This window comes from Muscardinus avellanarius (genome assembly GCF_963383645.1).
Source record: "Muscardinus avellanarius genome assembly, chromosome: 1".
Classification (NCBI taxonomy): Eukaryota; Metazoa; Chordata; class Mammalia; order Rodentia; family Gliridae; genus Muscardinus; species Muscardinus avellanarius.
The window spans coordinates 231,430,282-231,447,898 of NC_137786.1; the positions used below are offsets into that span (position 1 = coordinate 231,430,282).

At 55.0% G+C, this 17,617-nt stretch overlaps 1 protein-coding gene across 12 annotated transcripts in view; it reads right to left on the reverse strand.

Annotated features, from left to right (window-relative positions):
- Positions 1-17,617, reverse strand: part of NRXN2 (neurexin 2) — a gene marked incomplete at both ends in the record, with an annotated part of 111,623 nt that overhangs the window by 46,938 nt on the left and 47,068 nt on the right. For all 12 annotated transcript variants that reach the window (XM_080706929.1, XM_080706932.1, XM_080706933.1 and 9 more), the window contains 4 exons: positions 1,343-1,546; positions 1,712-2,098; positions 9,708-10,146; positions 10,688-10,849. In XM_080706929.1, coding sequence (XP_080563055.1) covers positions 1,343-1,546; positions 1,712-2,098; positions 9,708-10,146; positions 10,688-10,849 — 1,192 coding nt within the window. The remainder of the gene's footprint in view (positions 1-1,342; positions 1,547-1,711; positions 2,099-9,707; positions 10,147-10,687; positions 10,850-17,617) is intronic.

Sequence of the window (17,617 nt, forward strand, 5' to 3'; positions counted from 1 at the left end):
CTTAGCTTTCATTTTGAAACAGGGTCTAAGTTACCAAGGGCCTCACTAAGTTGCTGAGGCTGGCCGCAAACCTGCGATCCTCCTGTCTCAGCCTCCCAAGTACTGGGATTACAAGTGACACCGCATCTGGATCCTGATCAATATATTTTTTAAAAAGCTGGAATCTCTGCATTCTCTGTAGTTGAGGGTTCTAATCTGCTCAAAAGAACCCTACTTCTCTAGGCCCAGGACACAGCAGATGAGCCAGTGGCCTGGAGGCTTCTACCTGGCAGGTCCTGGGCGCCGCACGTTCCTGCCTTCAAGAGGCCAGTCTGAACGGACGGATGTGACCCAGCCTGAACAGCACGGGGCCGCTGCTTCCGGGGCTCCCCTGCACTACAAGCTCGTGGGACTGGGGGCTTCATGTCCCCCTTGCTGCAGGCCCTGCTTGGAAGACAGCTGTCACTGATAAGACGCCCCAACATCAGCGGAGCTAGCCTGCTGGGTCCTTTGGTCCTGACCACAAAAGCTGAAGTCCATCAAGAGAGCCTGAGAGTCCCGTGTGGCCAGCTGGGGACCGGCAGGTGACATGGGCACAGGCAGAGACTGAGCTGTCCAATGGCGGGGGCCACTCCCCTCTGAGGGAGCCGATGGAAAAGGCATCGTACTTTAAGGACGATGCCATGGGTTTGAGACGGGCTCTCGCTAGCTTTGGGGTGTTGGATAAATCAATCTGTGAGTGTCGTGATCTGCACGGCAGGGATAGCAATGTCTGCCTGGTGAGCTGATACCTTCACAGGGCAGCTATGAACTTAGCCGAGAAAGCTCACGGCGCTGGACAAGAGCGCCGCAGCGAGCCGCTGCGTGTCCAGTGTGCACGCAGCACCCGCACACACCCGCAGCGACGGCTCGGAACTTCAAGAACCTCTGCGGGTGGCTGCGGGCCGAGGCCAGCCGCTCCTCCCTGCACCTGCCGCCACACGCACGCAGCCGGGCTTAGCTCCCAGCAGGCTTCAGCAAGTGCCTCCCGATTAATGAGCCAAGGGATGAGCAAGCGGGCGCACTAAAAAGCCTGAACGAGCCGGGGCCCTGCACGTGTGTGCAGGACAGCGGCCGCCCGCCGAGGCCCAGCAAGCTCTGCTGGTTATCACACCCGGGACACTCTCGGTCAGGAGTGTGGCCGCGCTCTGGGTCTCTGTCCTCACGGGGCGTGGATCAGGGACAGAGCTCTGAGCTGACCCCGGCTGTCACCTCCCGACTCCAAACCCTAACGGGCACCCCTGGCTGGCGCCACCACCAGCTTCTCCAGACAGAGGGGCGCGGGTGAGAGGCGGGCCAGGGAAGACACGGGGCGGGGTGTTACCGAGGTTGACCGTGAGCTTCATCTGCCCCCCGTCCAGCTCGAGGCGAAGGGTGTCGGCCGACTCCCTGGAGGTGGTGGCCATCATGAGCCCGTAGGCGCGCTGGGACATGAAGCGGAGGGACACGTCCTCGGCCTCCGTGTGCATGGCGCCGGGCAGCATGATCTTCATGTACATGGAGCCGTCGTAGCTCAGGACCGTGGCCTCTGCCCCCGGAGTGACGGGAGAGGAGAGAGGGGGACGGGCAAGGGCCGGTGGAGGGAGAGAAGGCCAGAGAGTCGTTACAAGGTGGCAAGCCGGGGGAGGCTGTCATGGGGAGGGAAGGTGGGGGTGGCCCTTAGGCGTGGGAGCAGGGATGAAGGTGGCCTCACCTCTCTCGCAGACCCGCCCCAGGAAGCCGGTCCCGACGCAGTCACAGACGAAGCGGTTCCAGCCCTCTCGACAGAGGCCCCCGTTGCGGCAGGGGGCGGATGCACACTGCTTCAGGGTCTCCCGGGAGCAGAAGGGGACGACGCCCACGGCCCCCTGCGCCTCAGCCAGGCCGCGAAGGTCTCGGCTGCGGCCGTCTATGAAGAGGTCCCGCACGCAGCCCACGTAGCCGGCCCGGAGCGCTGCGGTCCACACCTCCGGGGGCAGGGGCAGGTCCGCCCGGCTGCCCTCGGGGAGGCCGCCCAGGTACAGCTCGCTCTCCAGGTCCAGGACCTCGCTCTCCCCAGTGGCCAAGAACGGCGTGCTGCGGCTGTTCACCGAGATGGAGCCTGGGGACCCAGAGAAAGCAGGCCTCAGCGAGGAGGGCAGGGCAGAGAGAAGCCACCGGAAGTCACCATCCCAGCTGGGCCCGGCCACCCTAGAGCAGGCTCAGGGGGCTGAGCCGCAGCCCAGGCCCAGAGGCCCTGTTCCTTTCACCACATGACAACGGTGCCCAAAAGCTTGAGCCCAAAGAGGCCCAGATCATTCACCTAGGCCATCTCACCAGCCAGGACCCCAGAGCAGGAGCCGGAGGCAGACGGCACCACTCTGAGAGCTGAGGGCTCCGAAGGGCTCTTCCCCACCAACGCTGATTGAGCTCTTCATTTACTTATTTTTGTGGCTATATAGGGATTGAACCCAGGGGTGCTCCACCTCTGAGCTACACCCAGACCTTTGTGTATTTGTTATTTTGAAACTGGGTCTTGCTAAGTTGCTGAGGCTGGCCTCGAATCTGCAATCCTCCTGTCTCAGCCTCGCAGGCACTGAAATCTCAGGTGTGTATCACCAGGCCCAGCTGCACCTAGCACTTTTAGATCACTGAAGCCTCTATCAAATTGTCTCTTCACGCTCTCACTTTGAAATGCGAGATAAGGCTTGTGGAGATGGGGACCCACCCGAGTGGCACGGGGGGGGGGGGGGGGGACGCTTGGCGATCTAGCGAGACCCTGTTTCAAAATAAAAATAAGGCTGGGAGTGGTGGCGCGCGCTTGTAACCCTGGTACTTGGGAGGCTGAGACCAGAGGATCAAGGTTCGCTGCCGGCCTCGGCTACTTAGCGAGGCCCTCTGCAACTTAATGAGACTCTGCTTCAAAATAAAGAATAAAAAGCCGGGCGTGGTGGCGCACGCTTGTAATCCCCGCGCTTGGGAGGCTGAGACCAGAGGATCGTGGTTTGCGGGAAGCCTGAGCTACTTAGTGAGGCCCTCTGCAACTCAGTGAGACCCTGTTTCCAAATAAAGAATAAAAAATAGGGCAGGGGGTGTAGTTCGGAGGTCGAATGCCCTTGAGTTCAATCCCCAGACCCACAATAAAATAAAATAAAATAAGGAATAAATAAATAGGGCTGAGGGTGTAGCTTGGAGGTAAAATGCCTCTGGGTTCCATTTCCAGTATGGCAAAAAATAAATAAAAAATATAAATAAATAAAAATAAAAAGGATTGGGGGTGTCGCTTGGAAGTAGAATGTCCCTGGTTCAATCCCCGGTTCCACAAAAAAATAAATGTGTACTGAGGTCGGGACGTGGGCCTGGGGCAGTGCTTAGGTCATGGGTCTGGGAGTAGGTCTGTTCTCAGGAAAGAAGTGAGGCCACAGCCTATTCTGTCTCTACTGTACGTACTGGCTGTACTTTAGCTTTGGGCTGTGTTATAACAGTATAAAAGCTCTCATAGAAGCTCTGTCCGGGCTTTGGGCTTCCCAGCCTGCAGAACTGGGCGCCACATCAACTTCTCTTTACAAATTACTCAGTCTCGGCCAGGTGTAGGAACACATGCTTATAATTCCAGCACTAGGGAGTTGAGGCAGGAGTAGCTCAACCTCAGCAACTTAGCGAGACCCAGTTTCAAAGCAAAAACTAAAAAGGGCTGGGGGTGTGGGTCAAAGGTAGAGTGTCCCTGGGTTCCATCCCCAGTACCAAAAAATAAAGCCAAGCGTGGTGGCGCACACTTGTAATCCCAGCAGTTGGGAGGCTGAATCAGGAGGACCACAGGTTCAAGGCCAGCCTCAGCTACTTAGTGAGGCCCTCCGCAACTCAGTGAGACCCTGTTTCAAAATAAAGAATAAAAAAATAGAGCTGGGGGTGTAGCTCACAGGGAGAATGCCCCCTGGGTTCTATCCCCAGTACCACAAAAAATAAAATAAAATAAATAGAATAAATGAAATAGGGCTGGGGTTTTAACTCAGAGGTAGAACACCCCTAGGTTTATTTATTTATTTATTTATTTATTTATTTGGTGGGACTGGGGGTGGAACCCAGAGGCTTTCTACCTCTGGGCTATACTCCCAGACCTTTTTTTTATATTTTGTTTGGAAACAGGGTCTCACTAAGTTGCTGAGAGCCTCACTAAGTAGCTGAGGCTGGCTTCAAACCCGTGCGATCCTCCTGTCTCAGCCTCCCAAGCGCGGGGATTACAAGCGTGCGCCACCACGCCCGGCTTAACACCCCTAGGTTTAATCCCTAGTACCAAAATAAATAAATTACCCAGGAAAAGTATAACAGGTGATTGTCTTAGGAAAAAAAAAAAAAAACAGGCTCAGGAGACAGCTTCTACGCCTTTACTGAGATCTTCTGTTTTGTACATGTACGTAGTAGGGATCACCCCAGGGGCATTCTAACGCCAAGCTATACCCCAGCCCTTTTTACTTTATATTTTTGTTTTGTTTTGAAACAGTCTTGATGAGAGTTTTTCTACTTTGCTGGGGATATCCTTAAACCTGCGATCTTTCTGTCTCAGCCTCTCAAGTACTGAGAGGTGTTCTACCTCTGAGCTATACCCCGGCGCTATATTTTTTTTTTTTCATTTTGGAACAGGGTCTCATGAAGTTCCTGATGGTCTTATTAAATTGTTAAAGCTGGCTTTGAACCTGCAATCCTCCTGTCTCAGCCTCCCGGGTACTGAGACTTTAAATGCCCACCTTTGCCCATCTTAGCCGGGTTAAAGAGACGAAGGGTGGCTTGGGGTCTACATCGGGCGTGAATGTGGCAGGAATCTTTGTGCAGGAGGAAGTCAGAGTATGACCACGGCCAGGACGAGGGGGGACACTGACCCCTCAGACACGCTTATTCAAAGCGGGTTCTCTGGGGAGGGTACCAAGCTCAGTCTGAATGTATGCCATTTGCAATATGTTCCACATAAAAATAAAAAATAAACATAATAAATAAAATATAACAAATATAACTGAAAAGCATGTTCTCTGCTCAAAACCTCACCTGACCCAGAGACACCACTACCCTGCTCCCCTTGAATAATATGGTCCCAAGCCAGGCATGGTGGCACAGGCCTGTAATCCCAGTACTTGGGAGGCTGAGACAGGAGGCTCACAGGTTTGAGACCAGCCTCAGCAACTTAGCAAGGCTCTCAGCAACTTAGTGAGACCCTGTTTCAAAATAAAAAACAAAAATGGGGCTAGGGGTGCCGCTCAAATGTAGAACTCCCCTGGGGTTCTATCCCCAATATCACACAAAAAATTTTTTTAATGGTCCCAAATTATTCCCTTCTAACGAGGTGCCACCTGCCCCAGGGTCCTGCTGCTAAACCCACTCCCATGGTCTGGGGCCCCTCCCCTAACAAACATGGCCACTCGTCCCCCTCATCCGACACCTGCGCTGCCCACCTGCGCCCAACTGGACTCCCAGCAAAGGAACCGAGTGTTGGAAGAAGAAGGGGCAGGGCAAGGGGTACAAGGTGAGCGTGGAGGAGGAAATGAATCAAGGACAGGCCTCTGCTCCAAGGTCATCCGAAAACGCGGAACAGGGATGGCCCAGCCCGTCACCGAGAGAAGAATGGGTAAACGGTGTGTCTATACAGACAGTGGAATACTAGTCAGCCTTAAAGAGGAACTCGTAACGCATGCTACGACCCTGAAGATACTGCGCCAAGTGAAACAGCGAAGCACATGTGAGCCGGGCGCGGTGGCGCACACTCGTAATCCCCGCATTCGGGAGGCCGAGACCGGAGGATCGCGGTTCGCGGACAGCCTCAGCTGCTTATACTTAGTGCCCTTAAACTTATTATGATGGTAAATTTTATAATGTGTACAACTAAGAGAAGGAAGGGAGGGAGGGAGGGAGGGAGGGAGGGAGGGGAAGAGAAGGCAGGGCATCAGAAGTATTTGGAGCCAGATGTGGTGGCGCAGGCCTATAATCCCAGTATTTGGGAGGCTGAGACAGGAAAATCACAGGTTCAAAGCCAGCCTCAGCAACTTAGTGGGGCTCTTAGTAACTTAGTGAGAGCCTGTTTCAAATAAAATGGGGCTGGGGGTTCCACCCTCAGTGCCACAAAAAAAAGGAAGGAAGGGAAGGAAGGAAGGGAGGGAGGGAGAGAGGGAGGGATGGAGGGATAGAGGGATGGAGGAAGGAGGAGGAGAAGAGAAAGAAGGAACATTTGGAGCTTGGTCTGGGTGCAATGGTGCACACCTATAATCCCAGCTATTCCAGAGGCTCAGGCAGGAGGATGGCGAGTTTGAGGACAGCCTGGGCAGCAACATGGAAAGACTGTCTAAAAACAAAAACATGGCCTGCTCTGGTCAAGACAGTGACCCGAGGCCCAGGCAGACCCAGGGTCTGGGCGATGGAGGTCAGCGCGAGGCTAACAGGGCCAGACAGCTCAGAGGGGCGGGGCCGGGCGCCCTGCGCGCCTGCAGACTCCGGCCTGCGGTGCTGCCGACACCTGCGCGGAACCCCTGGGAAACAGCGGTGATGAAGACCCGCCGACACTGTCTCAGACAGCCGGGGAGCCCTAGCAGCCCCTCCTCCCCGGGCCCAGGAACGCTCGGTCCACCCAGACTGGCAGGCCGGGTGGCAATAGCGGCGGGCACCAAGATTTAGCTGACATTGGTAAGCACTTAAATTGGATAACTGTTGGGTCTCATTTACATCAACTGTCTCTTTCTTGGCTAATTCTCTCGTGTTCAACAAGATGGAGAAGAGTAAAGAGAAGGAAATTCACAGGCAGAAAACAGAAGGGCAGGAAAAGAAGACTGAAAGGAACTGGGGAAGCCGGGCGCGGTGGCACACGCTCGTAATCCCAGCATTTGGGAGGCTAAGGCCGGAGGATTGTGGTTCGAGGCCAGCCTCAGCAACTTAGTGAGGCCCTCCACGACTCAGTGAGACTCTGTTTCAAAATAAAGAATTAAAATAGGGCTGGGGGTGTAGCTCAGACATAGAATGCCCCTGGGTTCCATCCCTAGTACTGCAGAAAGAAAGAAAGAAAGAAAGAAAGAAAGAAAGGAAGAAAGAAGGAAAGAAAGAAAGAAAGAGAAAAGGAAGGGTGAAGGAGAGGATTGCTAGAAGCAGTGGAAGCTTCTAGAACTAGCTTTGCCTGACCAGAACCCTCTACCCACAGCTTTATTATTCTACGGCCTTTGCTGCCAGGCAGGAGCATCAGGCCGTTGGCTGTGTCTTTCCTGGTCTGTTCATGGCCGTTCATATCTCCAGCACCTTGGACAGCGCCGGCACACAGTAAATATCGCTGACCTCTGCATCCTTGAGTTCCACATTGCCAACATGGGTGAAAAACATTTAGGGGCAGGACGAATTGTGTCTGGAGCCAGGCGTGGTGGTGCGTGTGTTTACTCCCGGTACTTGGGAGGCTAAGACCGAAGGATCACAGGTTCAACGACAACCTCAGCAATGTGAGAAATCAGCAACCTAGTAAGACCCTGTTCAAAACAAATAACAAAGAAGTCTGGTAGTGAATTGGGCACGGTGCCACAGGCAAGTAATCTTGGTACTTGGGAGGCTGAGACAGGAGGATTGCAGGTTCACAGCCGGCCTCAGAAACTTAGTAAGGCCCTCCGTAACTTAGACCCTGTTTCAAAATAAAATATAGGGTCAGATGTGGTGGTGCACGCTTGTAATCCCAGCATTTGGGAGGCTGAGATAGGAGGATCTGGGTTCGTGGACAGCCTCGGGTACTTAGTGAGGCCCTTTGCAACTCAGTGAGACCCTGCTTCAAGATAAAGAATAAAAAAATAGGATGAGGGTGTAGCTCAGAGGTAGAATGCCCCTGAGTTTCATCTCTAGTACCAGCAAAAACTTTTAAATGAATGAAATAAAATATAGGGCTGGGGTGTAGCTCAGAAGTAGAATGCCCCTGGGTTCAATCCCCAGAACTTCAAAGAAAAAAAAGTGGGGGTGGTAGAATGGCCCTGGGTTCAATCCCCAGTACCTCTACCATACACACACACACACACACACACACACACACACACACACACACACACAAACTTGTGTCTGTACTGACCACATACAGATTTTTTTCCTTCTTGTTATTATTTCCCAAATAGTACAGTAAAACACCCATTCAGTGGCACTCACGTTGCGTTAGGTATTGTAGAGTCTGGAGGTTACTGAAAGCATACGGGAAGATGTACGGAGTTTCTATGCCATTTTTTGGCAGTTTATACACGTGACTTCAACACCCTGGGTTCTGATATGAGATGCCAGGACCACTCCCCACCAACACCACGACATGACTGTATGTGTTGAGTGAGTCCACAAAAGAAAGTCTGGTGGCTCTGGATAGAAGGGAGGCACGCCTGGGAACCTCTCTCTCTGCCCTCCTCCCCACCCCGTGGCACTGGGGACTGAATTCAAAGGCCTCCTGCATACCAGACAAGTGCTCTACCACTGAGCCGCACCCAGCCCAGCCCCAGAGCTATTTTTCCTTTTTTTTTTTTTTTTTTTTTTTTGGTACTTGGGATTGAACCCAGGGGATTCTATTGCTGAGCCACACTCCCTAGCCCTTTTTTGTGTTTTTCACGTCTAGGGATGGAACCCAGGGGCATTCGACCTCCGAGCCACACCCCCTGCCCTATTTTTTATTCTTTATTTTGAAACACGGTCTCACTAGGTTGCAGAGGGCCTCACTAAGTAGCTGAGGCTGTCCAGGAACCGCGATCCTCAGGTCTCAGCCTCCCGAATGCTGGGATGACAAGCGTGCGCCACCGCGCCCGGCTTCCCTAGCCCTTTTTTATATTTTTTTCTTTTCATTCATTTGCTTATCTATTTGCAGTTAGGGTTATTTATTTATTTGGGGGAACTGGGGATTGAGCTCAGGAGTGTCCTACCTCCAAGCCATACATTAGAAAGAAGAAGAAAAAAAGGCCAGGTGTGGTGGCGCACGCTTGTAATCCCCGCGCTCGGGAGACGAAAACAAAAATAATCACGCAAGGAAGATCGCGCGGGTTCGAAGCCAGCCTCGCTGGCTTAAGAGACCCTGTTTCCAAATAAAATATAAAATAGGTCTGGGATGCCGGGGATGGTGGCGCACGCTTGTAATCCCAGCATTTGGGAGGCTGAGTCTGGAGGATAGAGATTCCCGGACAGCCTCAGCTACTTAGTGAGGCCCTCTGCAACTCAGTGAGACCCGGTTTCAAAATAAAGAATAAAAAATAGGGCAGGGGGTGTAGCTCGGAGGTCGAATGCCCCTGGGTTTCATCCCCAGACCCATACACACAAAAAAAATAGGTCTGGGAGCGTAGTCCAGAGGTAGAAGGGTTTCCAGGAACCCCAGTACCACAAACAAACAAAAACAAAAAAACAGGGCCTAAGTTTCTGAGGCTGGCCTAGACCCCGCGATCCTCCTATCTCAGCCTCCGAAGTCCTGGGATTACAGGCGTGCCCCGCCATGCCGGGGTGCCGTTTTCTTACAGGAGGATGGCCAAGGCCTACGCCCGGGCAGAGCTCATGCTCTCACAGGTGTGCTGATTCTCCCCTCCTGATGGCCCTCAGGTAACAGCTCCTTGCAAGGGAAGGAAACCGAGTCCCACGAGCAGCAAGCGGGAGACGGGAGGTGTGAGCCGGGCAGCGGCCAGTGCACAAGGGCGGAACCGCACCGGAATGACGCAGACACCCGGCCGGTGGACAGCGGGAGGGGGCTGGGGCGGGCTGCCGCTGACCTTTGCGCCCGTCTCTTTGGAAGTCCACGTGGCACCACTCGCCGTCATTGACCTTGCGGCTGGAGGCCCGCAGCTTGATGCCCCCGGAGCCCATGTCCAGCAGGAGGTAGAGGTAGCCGTCCAACAGCTCCATGGCGAAGTAGTCAGCCCGCTGGGCAGAGCCGTGGCCGCCAGCCCCGGCCCCGGCCCGTCGGCCCTGGCTGAACAGGAGCAGCCCGTTGGGCTCGGTGGTGCGGAAGTCCAGAGAGATGGAGCCGGTGCGCTTGGCGCTCCAGCGGGGCAGTGCTACAAAGGCCTCGGGGCTCTCAAAGGTCACGGGGTCCAGGGCGGCCACATCCTCACAGCGGAACGACAGGTCCCCCTGCAGCTTCATTTTGGGGTCTCCCTCCTTTGCCAAGCGGGACAGCTCCAGCTTGAAATCATTGTTCTTGTAGACCACCTGCAGGGCGGGGGGCGTCAGGGAGGAGGCAAGCAGCTCAGGGCCTGGCCGTTCCTGCCCAGCAGTGGCCAGCACCAGGGACCCTGCCACCGTCCCCACAGCCCCTGCTCGGTGCCGCAGGACACTCGGCCTGGGCCTCGGTACCACGGCCACCTCTGAGAGTCCTCTGAGAGGAAGGGGTGCCCATGGCTCCGGGAAATGAGAAGGGAGATGCCTTTTTTTCTTCTTTTTTTATGGCTCTGGGAATGAACCCAGGGGCATTTTACCTCTGAGCTACACCCTCAGCCCAGTTTTATTTTTTTATTTGGAGATAGGGTCTCCCTAAGTTGCTGAGGCTGGCTTCAACCCTGCAATCCTCCTGTCTCAGCCTCCTAAGTCCTGGGGTTAGAGGTGTGCGCCACCGCGCCCAGCTGGTAGACACCTCTTGACGGAGCCAGTGGGCCTCAGGTTTTGAGGATGAGCTGTGTCCCCCATGGACTCAGAAGGAGCAAGGCCCGGGGGCAGCTGGCCGGGTCAGCCCGCAGGCCGCAGCTCTACTCACGTCCTTGAGGCAGCCCATGAAGTTGTTGCTGACGGGCGAGCCCGGCAGGTCCGCCGTGTTGGGGCTGCCCCCGATGTAGAAGAAGTCATCAGAGCCCAGCATGGTGTAGTCCTCCTGCGTGTAGCCTGTGGTGGTCAGAATCCCGTCCACCGAGATGGTCACCTGCCCAGCCCAGGAAGGGGAGAGACGGGAGACAACGGCATCAACTCCCTGGGAAGAGCCGGCGCTGGGCAAGGAGGGGCCGGGGGCGCCGGGGGAGGGGGACCCCCATTTTTATGTCTGCTTGTCTCGGAGGAGGAACAGTGGGGGAAGAGAAGGAAGGAGGAAGAGATGGCAGCACAAGATTTGATGGTTGCAGTACGGGCGAGGCCTGCCCAGCGCGCTTCGGCCCCAGCTCGGTGGGCAGGAGCCTCCGGGGACCCGGGCGCTGGCCGCCAGGGTACTCAGAAGCAGAGGGAGGTGCTCTAGACCAGAGCGGCGACTCCGGGACAGAGCCCCTGATGGGTGGGGGAGGCAGATGGCACCCTCGTTCTTCTGTGGCTTCAGAGCTTCTTTCAAAAATGAGGCAGAGGGTCCCTTCGCTCCCTGGATCTCGGGGGCGGAGACTGGCTGCAGTCCTCCGGTCTTTCAGTACCCCTCTGTGGGGACCCAGACTCCGGTATGCCTGGGGACCTTGGGACTGGGGTCATATAACACCCTGGGGACCGAGTCTACCCTGCCACCCAGGTTTGAGGGTCCCCACTTCTCCAGGCCGTCTCTTTTACACTTCAGGGACCCCGCTATTTGGGTCACTCTCTTTCCTCCACAGGAGACGGCAGCCCTGTGCTATCCCCAGCCCCTTCCCTTCTCCACTCTAGTGTCCTCGCTGACCCCCTTGTTACTCCACCTTGCAGAGCAGAGCAGGACAGGGCGAACCTCAGAAACCGTGTCCCAGGGCGGACACCCAGCAAGAAGGCCAGGTGCTGCTCCAAGGGGCGGCCAGCTGAGGCCTGGGGAGGGCAGCAGTGGCCCTGTGGGAGGACCCAGGGCAGAAAACTCTGCCCCGTTCCCTGAAGACACAGGGGCAGCCCCAAGGGCTCCGGCCACCCAGCTGGGTGGTGAGGGAGACCTTGAGGGCTGGGGACGAAGAGCCCTGCTCTAGGAAGGCTGCGGCTTAGAGGGGTGGGTGTGAGGCCATCGGGAGCAGTTCTCTGCAAACCCCACTCACGCTTCCACAGGCCACAGCTCAGCCCACCTCCTGCTCCCCAAACATGCTTCTGCATCCCCTTTTTGGGCGAAATCTTGGGAACCCCTAGTGACATCCTGTGATGTCCCCGACGACACCAAGTCTGTACGCACGTGCCACCAGAATCTTCCAGCACCTGGTCTTCGGGCTCCACTGCCTTGGTTGGGTGGGGAAGGGACTGCTAAGGGACAGGGGTGCCTGGGCAGGCCCTGGAGACCCCCTGCTTGCCCGGAGGCTCCCTGCGAATGGGGTAGGGCTGCCAGAGGAAGGCCGCCTCCTGGGAACCATCAAACCTTGTGCCGGGAGCTAGGTTCAAGGACAGAGGTGGCTGTCTCTGTGAAGGGGGAGTCTAAAGCTCTGGAGCCTGGTGTTGGGGGGGCGGGCTGCTCAGTGTCGTTTATTCCCTCTTCCCTTCCCCTCGCCCTGAGGCTGGGAAGGGGGGTAGGTCTGGGTAGAAAAGGGAAGGGTCATAGTATTAGTCACAAAAACATGCAAACAAGATTAGAGTGGGCAAAGAGGGGCTGGAGAAAGGGAAGAGGGACCTGGGATGAGGGGAGGAGACACATGGGGGGGCTTGCCAGGCAAAAGGGCCTCTCTAGGGTAAAGTGGGCTCCACCTGGCTGTCCATCTCCACGCCTCATGCTGACCCGAAAGACCCGGAAGGGGGCTGCTAGTTGGCTCCCAAACTGGGTCTGCTCACCCCAACCAGGCAGTCCACTCCTGAAGGGGAGGACCTGGGCCTGACACATCCCTGTAACCCCGCTAACCCAGGCATGGCTCAAGGGACACAGCACATGGCCATTAAAGGTCAACGCCATGTCGCCTGTGACCCAGGCCCACGATGCCTGTATCTCCATCGAAACCTTACACCCCAGGAGCCTGTGATTCTGGGGACAGAGTCTCAAGACCCCCACAGGTGTGTTGTTCACCTGTGCAGCCCTGCCTCCATGTGGGGGGGGGGCTCCCGGGCCCCAGAGCCCCTTAGGAGGTTTCCCCTTCTACCCTCCGTCCTCTGAGCACCTCAGCTGGGTCCTCCCTCCTGGCTTGAGAAGCCTCTGAGGACCTCGCCCTCACCCCTGGGTGCTCTTCAGCTCACTGCATCTGCCCAGGGCAGAGCCACCGTCCTTGACTTGGGGCCAGGCTCGGGGCAGTGAGGCCCAGGGACACCCCCACTCAATCCACCTGCCCCCCATGGCTTTATGCAAATCCCTTCCACCTGTTGGTCCCTCTGGGAAAGGGCTCTCCCCTCTTAAGGCCCTGGAGGGGAGGAGGAGGGTGGGGGCAGGGTGACAAGGAGGTGCACTAAGGAAGGGTCGGCTGTGGGGTGGGAGGAGGGGAGGAGGAGGGGAGGCGGCCACAGGTGAAGAGGAAGCGAGGGTGGAGGGGATGGAGGAAGGTGTCTGGGGAAGGCAGAGAGGGAGATGACCAAGATTAGTAAAACCCGACTGTTCCCTCAGACAAATCAAAGTCCAGACACAAAAATGGCAGGTTCGTTAGTAAGAGCAGGAACCAGGGGCATCATCCCCCGTCCCCCTCCACCCGGGGGGGATCTCGATGCCCCGCCCCCGACCCCCCCACGCAGCTTCTGGAAGGGGTGGGGCCAGCGGGGGAGAGGGAGGGGCCATGCAACACACAACAGCCTGCAGCGGACCCATGCAGGTTAGAGGTTAGAGCAGGGCGGGCGGGCCGGCGGCGGGCAGGCCAGGCCAGAGGAGGCAGCTGGTAGACGACGCATGCAGGCACGCGAGGGGAGACCGGGGGAGCGGAGATGAAGGCAAGAGAGCCATGGGGTGCGGGAAGGAGAGAGGAGCAACCGCTTAAGAGCCGAGACAGAAAGAAAGGACGTCACACCTGAGCCCCTCGCCAGCTGGAGACCCCACTCATTCCACCGCCCACTCACCGCCAGTCGCAGACACATCTGCACACGCACCGTATCCTACCACAGGCCCGGGCGGGGGAGCCTGGACTGTCTCCTTCCCAAGCCACAGCATCAGGACACAGCTAGGACCTCAAGACCCCCCGAAGGGTCTACACCCGACCCCCACCAACCCACTTGACATAGTCAAGCCAGACGAGGGGGCTCTGAGCCAGGGTATCTGTCCTGCTCAAAGCAACAGGCACTCCGGGACCAGCCCGGCCTCACTGCACACGCCCCGCCCGGGAGCAGGGAGGCTTCTGAGGGGCCACCACTTTCCTTTTTCTCTTTTTCTTTTTTGTGGTACTGGGGATGGAACCCAGGGACATTCTATCTCCAAGCTACACCCCCAAGCCCTATTTTGTATTCCTTATTTTGAAACAGGGTCTCACTGAGTTGCACAGGGCCTCACTAAGTAGCTGAAGACGTCCACAAACCATGAACCTGCTGTCTCAGCCTCCCAAATGCTGGGATTACAAGCGTGTGCCACCACGCCCGATTTAGGCGCCACCTCTTTGGATTCTGCCCTGCTCACCCCTACTTAGCCAAACTCCTTAGGAAGGGAAACCAGGTCCTTGTCATAAATAGCCCCATGTAGGCCCAGGCATGAAGGCACATGCCTGCAATACCCAGTACTTGGGAGGCTGAGATAGGAGGATTTTAGGTTCAAGGTCAGCCTCAGCAACTCAGTGAGACTTTCAGTAACCTAATGAGACCCTGTTTCAAAATACAAAGGGCCAGCCGGGCATGGTGGCGCACGCTTGTAATCCCCGCGCTTGGGAGGCGAAGACCAGGAGGATTGCGCAGGTTCAAAGCCAGCTGCGCTGGCTTAGGAGACCCTGTTTCCAAATAAAAATATAAAAAGTATGTCTGGGAGTGTAGCCTGGAAGTAGAAGGGTTTCCAGGAACTCCAGTACCACCAAAAAAAAAAAAAAAAAAAAAAAAAAAAAAAGGGCCAGGAGTGTAGCTCAAAGACAGAATGCCTCTGGGGTTGATCCCCTACACTGCATACCCCATATTAGATATGGCATGTCCCCCAGAAAAGCTCCTGTGGCCAGACATGGTGGTGCATCCCTATAATCCCAGGACTTATGAGTCTGAGACAGAAGGGTTGCAGGTTTGAGGACAGCTTCAGCAAGTAGTGAGACTCGTCAACCTAGCAAGACCCTGTTTCAGAATAAGAAATGAAATAGGTCTGGGGGTGTAGCTCAAAGGTAGAATGCCCCAGTAAAAACAAAACAAAACAAAACAAAAAGCTCATGTGTTGGTGTTAAAAAATGTTTGGTGCACATTTGTAAGCCCAGCCTTTGGGAGGCTGAGACAGGAGGATCGCAGTTTGAGTACAGCCTCGGCTACTGAGTGAGGCCCTTTGCAATTCAGTTAGACCCTGTTTCAAATTAAGAATAAAAAAATCGGGCTGGGGGTACAGCTCAAAGGTAGAATGCCCCTGGGTTCCATCCCCAGTATTACAAAAAATAAAATTTTTTTCAGGTAAAATAAGCGAGTCAGAGGCCTGACCTCATCAAGGAATGAGTCCATTGATGACTTAACCGTTTGAATGGATTTGCTGGGTGGTCAGTGTATGCAGGTGGGATGATGGGCTAAGGGTGGGCCCGGGGGCATGGCCGTGGAGACTATACAAGCCCCTGGTTCCCTCTCTTTCACCCTCCTTCTTGGCTGCAGAGTGGCCACCGTGACGCCTCTGCCTTGGAGCTGGCCAGCCTTGGACAGAATCTCTGAAAGCGTGATCCAAATAAACCTTTCCTACTGTAAGTTAACTAAAACAGCCATTACGCCCCAAGAAGAAAGGCTGAGGAAGAAGTCCTGCCACTTCCAGAGCCTTTCCCAATTGCCTGCCATCATCCCAGGGCCACTGACCTCCCTATTCTGAGGACAGTAAGACAGTGGGCAGGTGCTTTTAACCTACAGGTCACTGAATGGGCGTCCCTGCAGTCCCCTGACAGTGTATGCAAAACTGCACCAATGGGCTTGTTACCTCCTGTGAGAGTTCACACTGCCATCAACTTCTCAAGGGGATCCTGAACCTAAGGTGGTTAATACATCTAGTCCATGAAAAAGTTCCAGGCAGCCGGGCATGGTGGCGCACGCTTGTAATCCCCGCGCTTGGGAGGCAGAGACAGGAGGATCGCGCAGGTTCGAAGCCAGACTCGCTGGCTTAAGAGACCCTGTTTCCAGATAAAAATATAAAAAAGTGGGTCTGGGAGTGTAGCCTGGAGGTAGAAGGGTTTCCAGGAACCCCAGTACCACACACACAAAAAAAAGTTCCAGGCATCCCCCTTAGGGTGAGCGGGTGGGAGTCAGGGCCAGCAACAGGCGAGAGGCTGGGGCTTTGCGCCGCGTACGGCGTTGTGCTGTTGGGGTTTGGGGGTTAACACCGCAGCAGAATGACACACCAAGAGATCAGCTTAACCCGCAGTATTTACAGCCCCGCTGTAAGCCTGAGGTTTGGGTTCCATGAAGTTTGGAGGCAGCGGGGACAGACTTCAGCTCAGAAGCCCTGGGCTCCCATTTAGCCTCCGCTGTTTCCCAGAACAATTTCATTTTGTGCTTCCGACTGTGTTGGGTCACTCCCGCGGCTCGGGGCCCACTGCGAGCACCAGCTAGAGTCGAGAGAAAGGGCTAAACTCTACAACTGGCCACAGGGGTCCCAGCAAGGCGCCGGCTCTGGGTCCTGGTATCTCCTTCTGCTAATTAGGAAATGGCCCCACATTCACCTGTAATCCAGGCACCCGTCACGTTTAATACGATATTCAAAATATGCAAGCTACTAAAAGGCCCTACAGTATGTACAAAGAATTTTTTTTTAAACTAAGGATTGAACCCAAGGGTTTTCTGCCTCTGAGCTACATCCCCAGCCCTTTGTATTTTTTTATTTTGAAACAGGGTCTCGCCAAGTTGCTGAGGGCCTCACTAAGTAGCTCAGGCTGGCTGAGAACCTGCGGTCCTCCTGTCTCAGCCTCCCAAATGCTGGGTATTACAGGTGTGCAACACCACGGTGGCTCAAAAGACCATTACTTTTTACAAGCAAAATCCATCAGCCTAACCAGATTCAACCTAAACCTCTCAACTAGGTGAGCCTTTTGTCTGTGCCCACCCTCTCCCACAAAGAAAAGTGCTCAAATAACAAGGGTCCTATAAGTTAGTAAAAATAAATACAAAGCTCTCGGAAGCCCAGTCAGAGGGAATTGGAATGTGTTGTATTGTTATACCTCATTTCTCTTGGTGCCGCCTCTGACTCCAGCCTGGGCCCGAGACCTGATCCCTAAGACAGGTCCATGAGCATTCAAGAAACCACCACGAACCGGGCGCGGTGGCGCACGTTTATAATCCCAGCATTCGGGAGGCTGAGACTGGAGGATCGCGGTTTGCGGACAGCCTCAATTACTCAGTGAGGCCCCGTCTCAAAATAAAGAATAAAAAATTGGGCAGGGAGTGTAGCTTGGAGGTCAAATGTCTCTGGGTTCCATCCCCAGACCCGGAAAAAAAAAAAAAAAAAGCCACCACGAGGCAACAGAATCTATCCATCAATCAGTGTTGCTTATGCAGGGAAGTGTGCACCCTGGAGATCAGAATCTAGGAAGGACTTTCTTTGCCAGGGCTGAAACCAGATAGGATTGCTGACTTTTTTTTGTGTGTGTAGTGGTGGTGGTAGTGATGGTGGTACTAGAGATTAAAACCAGGAGAGTTCTTCCTCTAAGCTATATCCTGAACCCCCAGTCCATTTTTTTTTTTTTTTTTTTTTACTTTTTATTTTGAAACAGGATCTTAT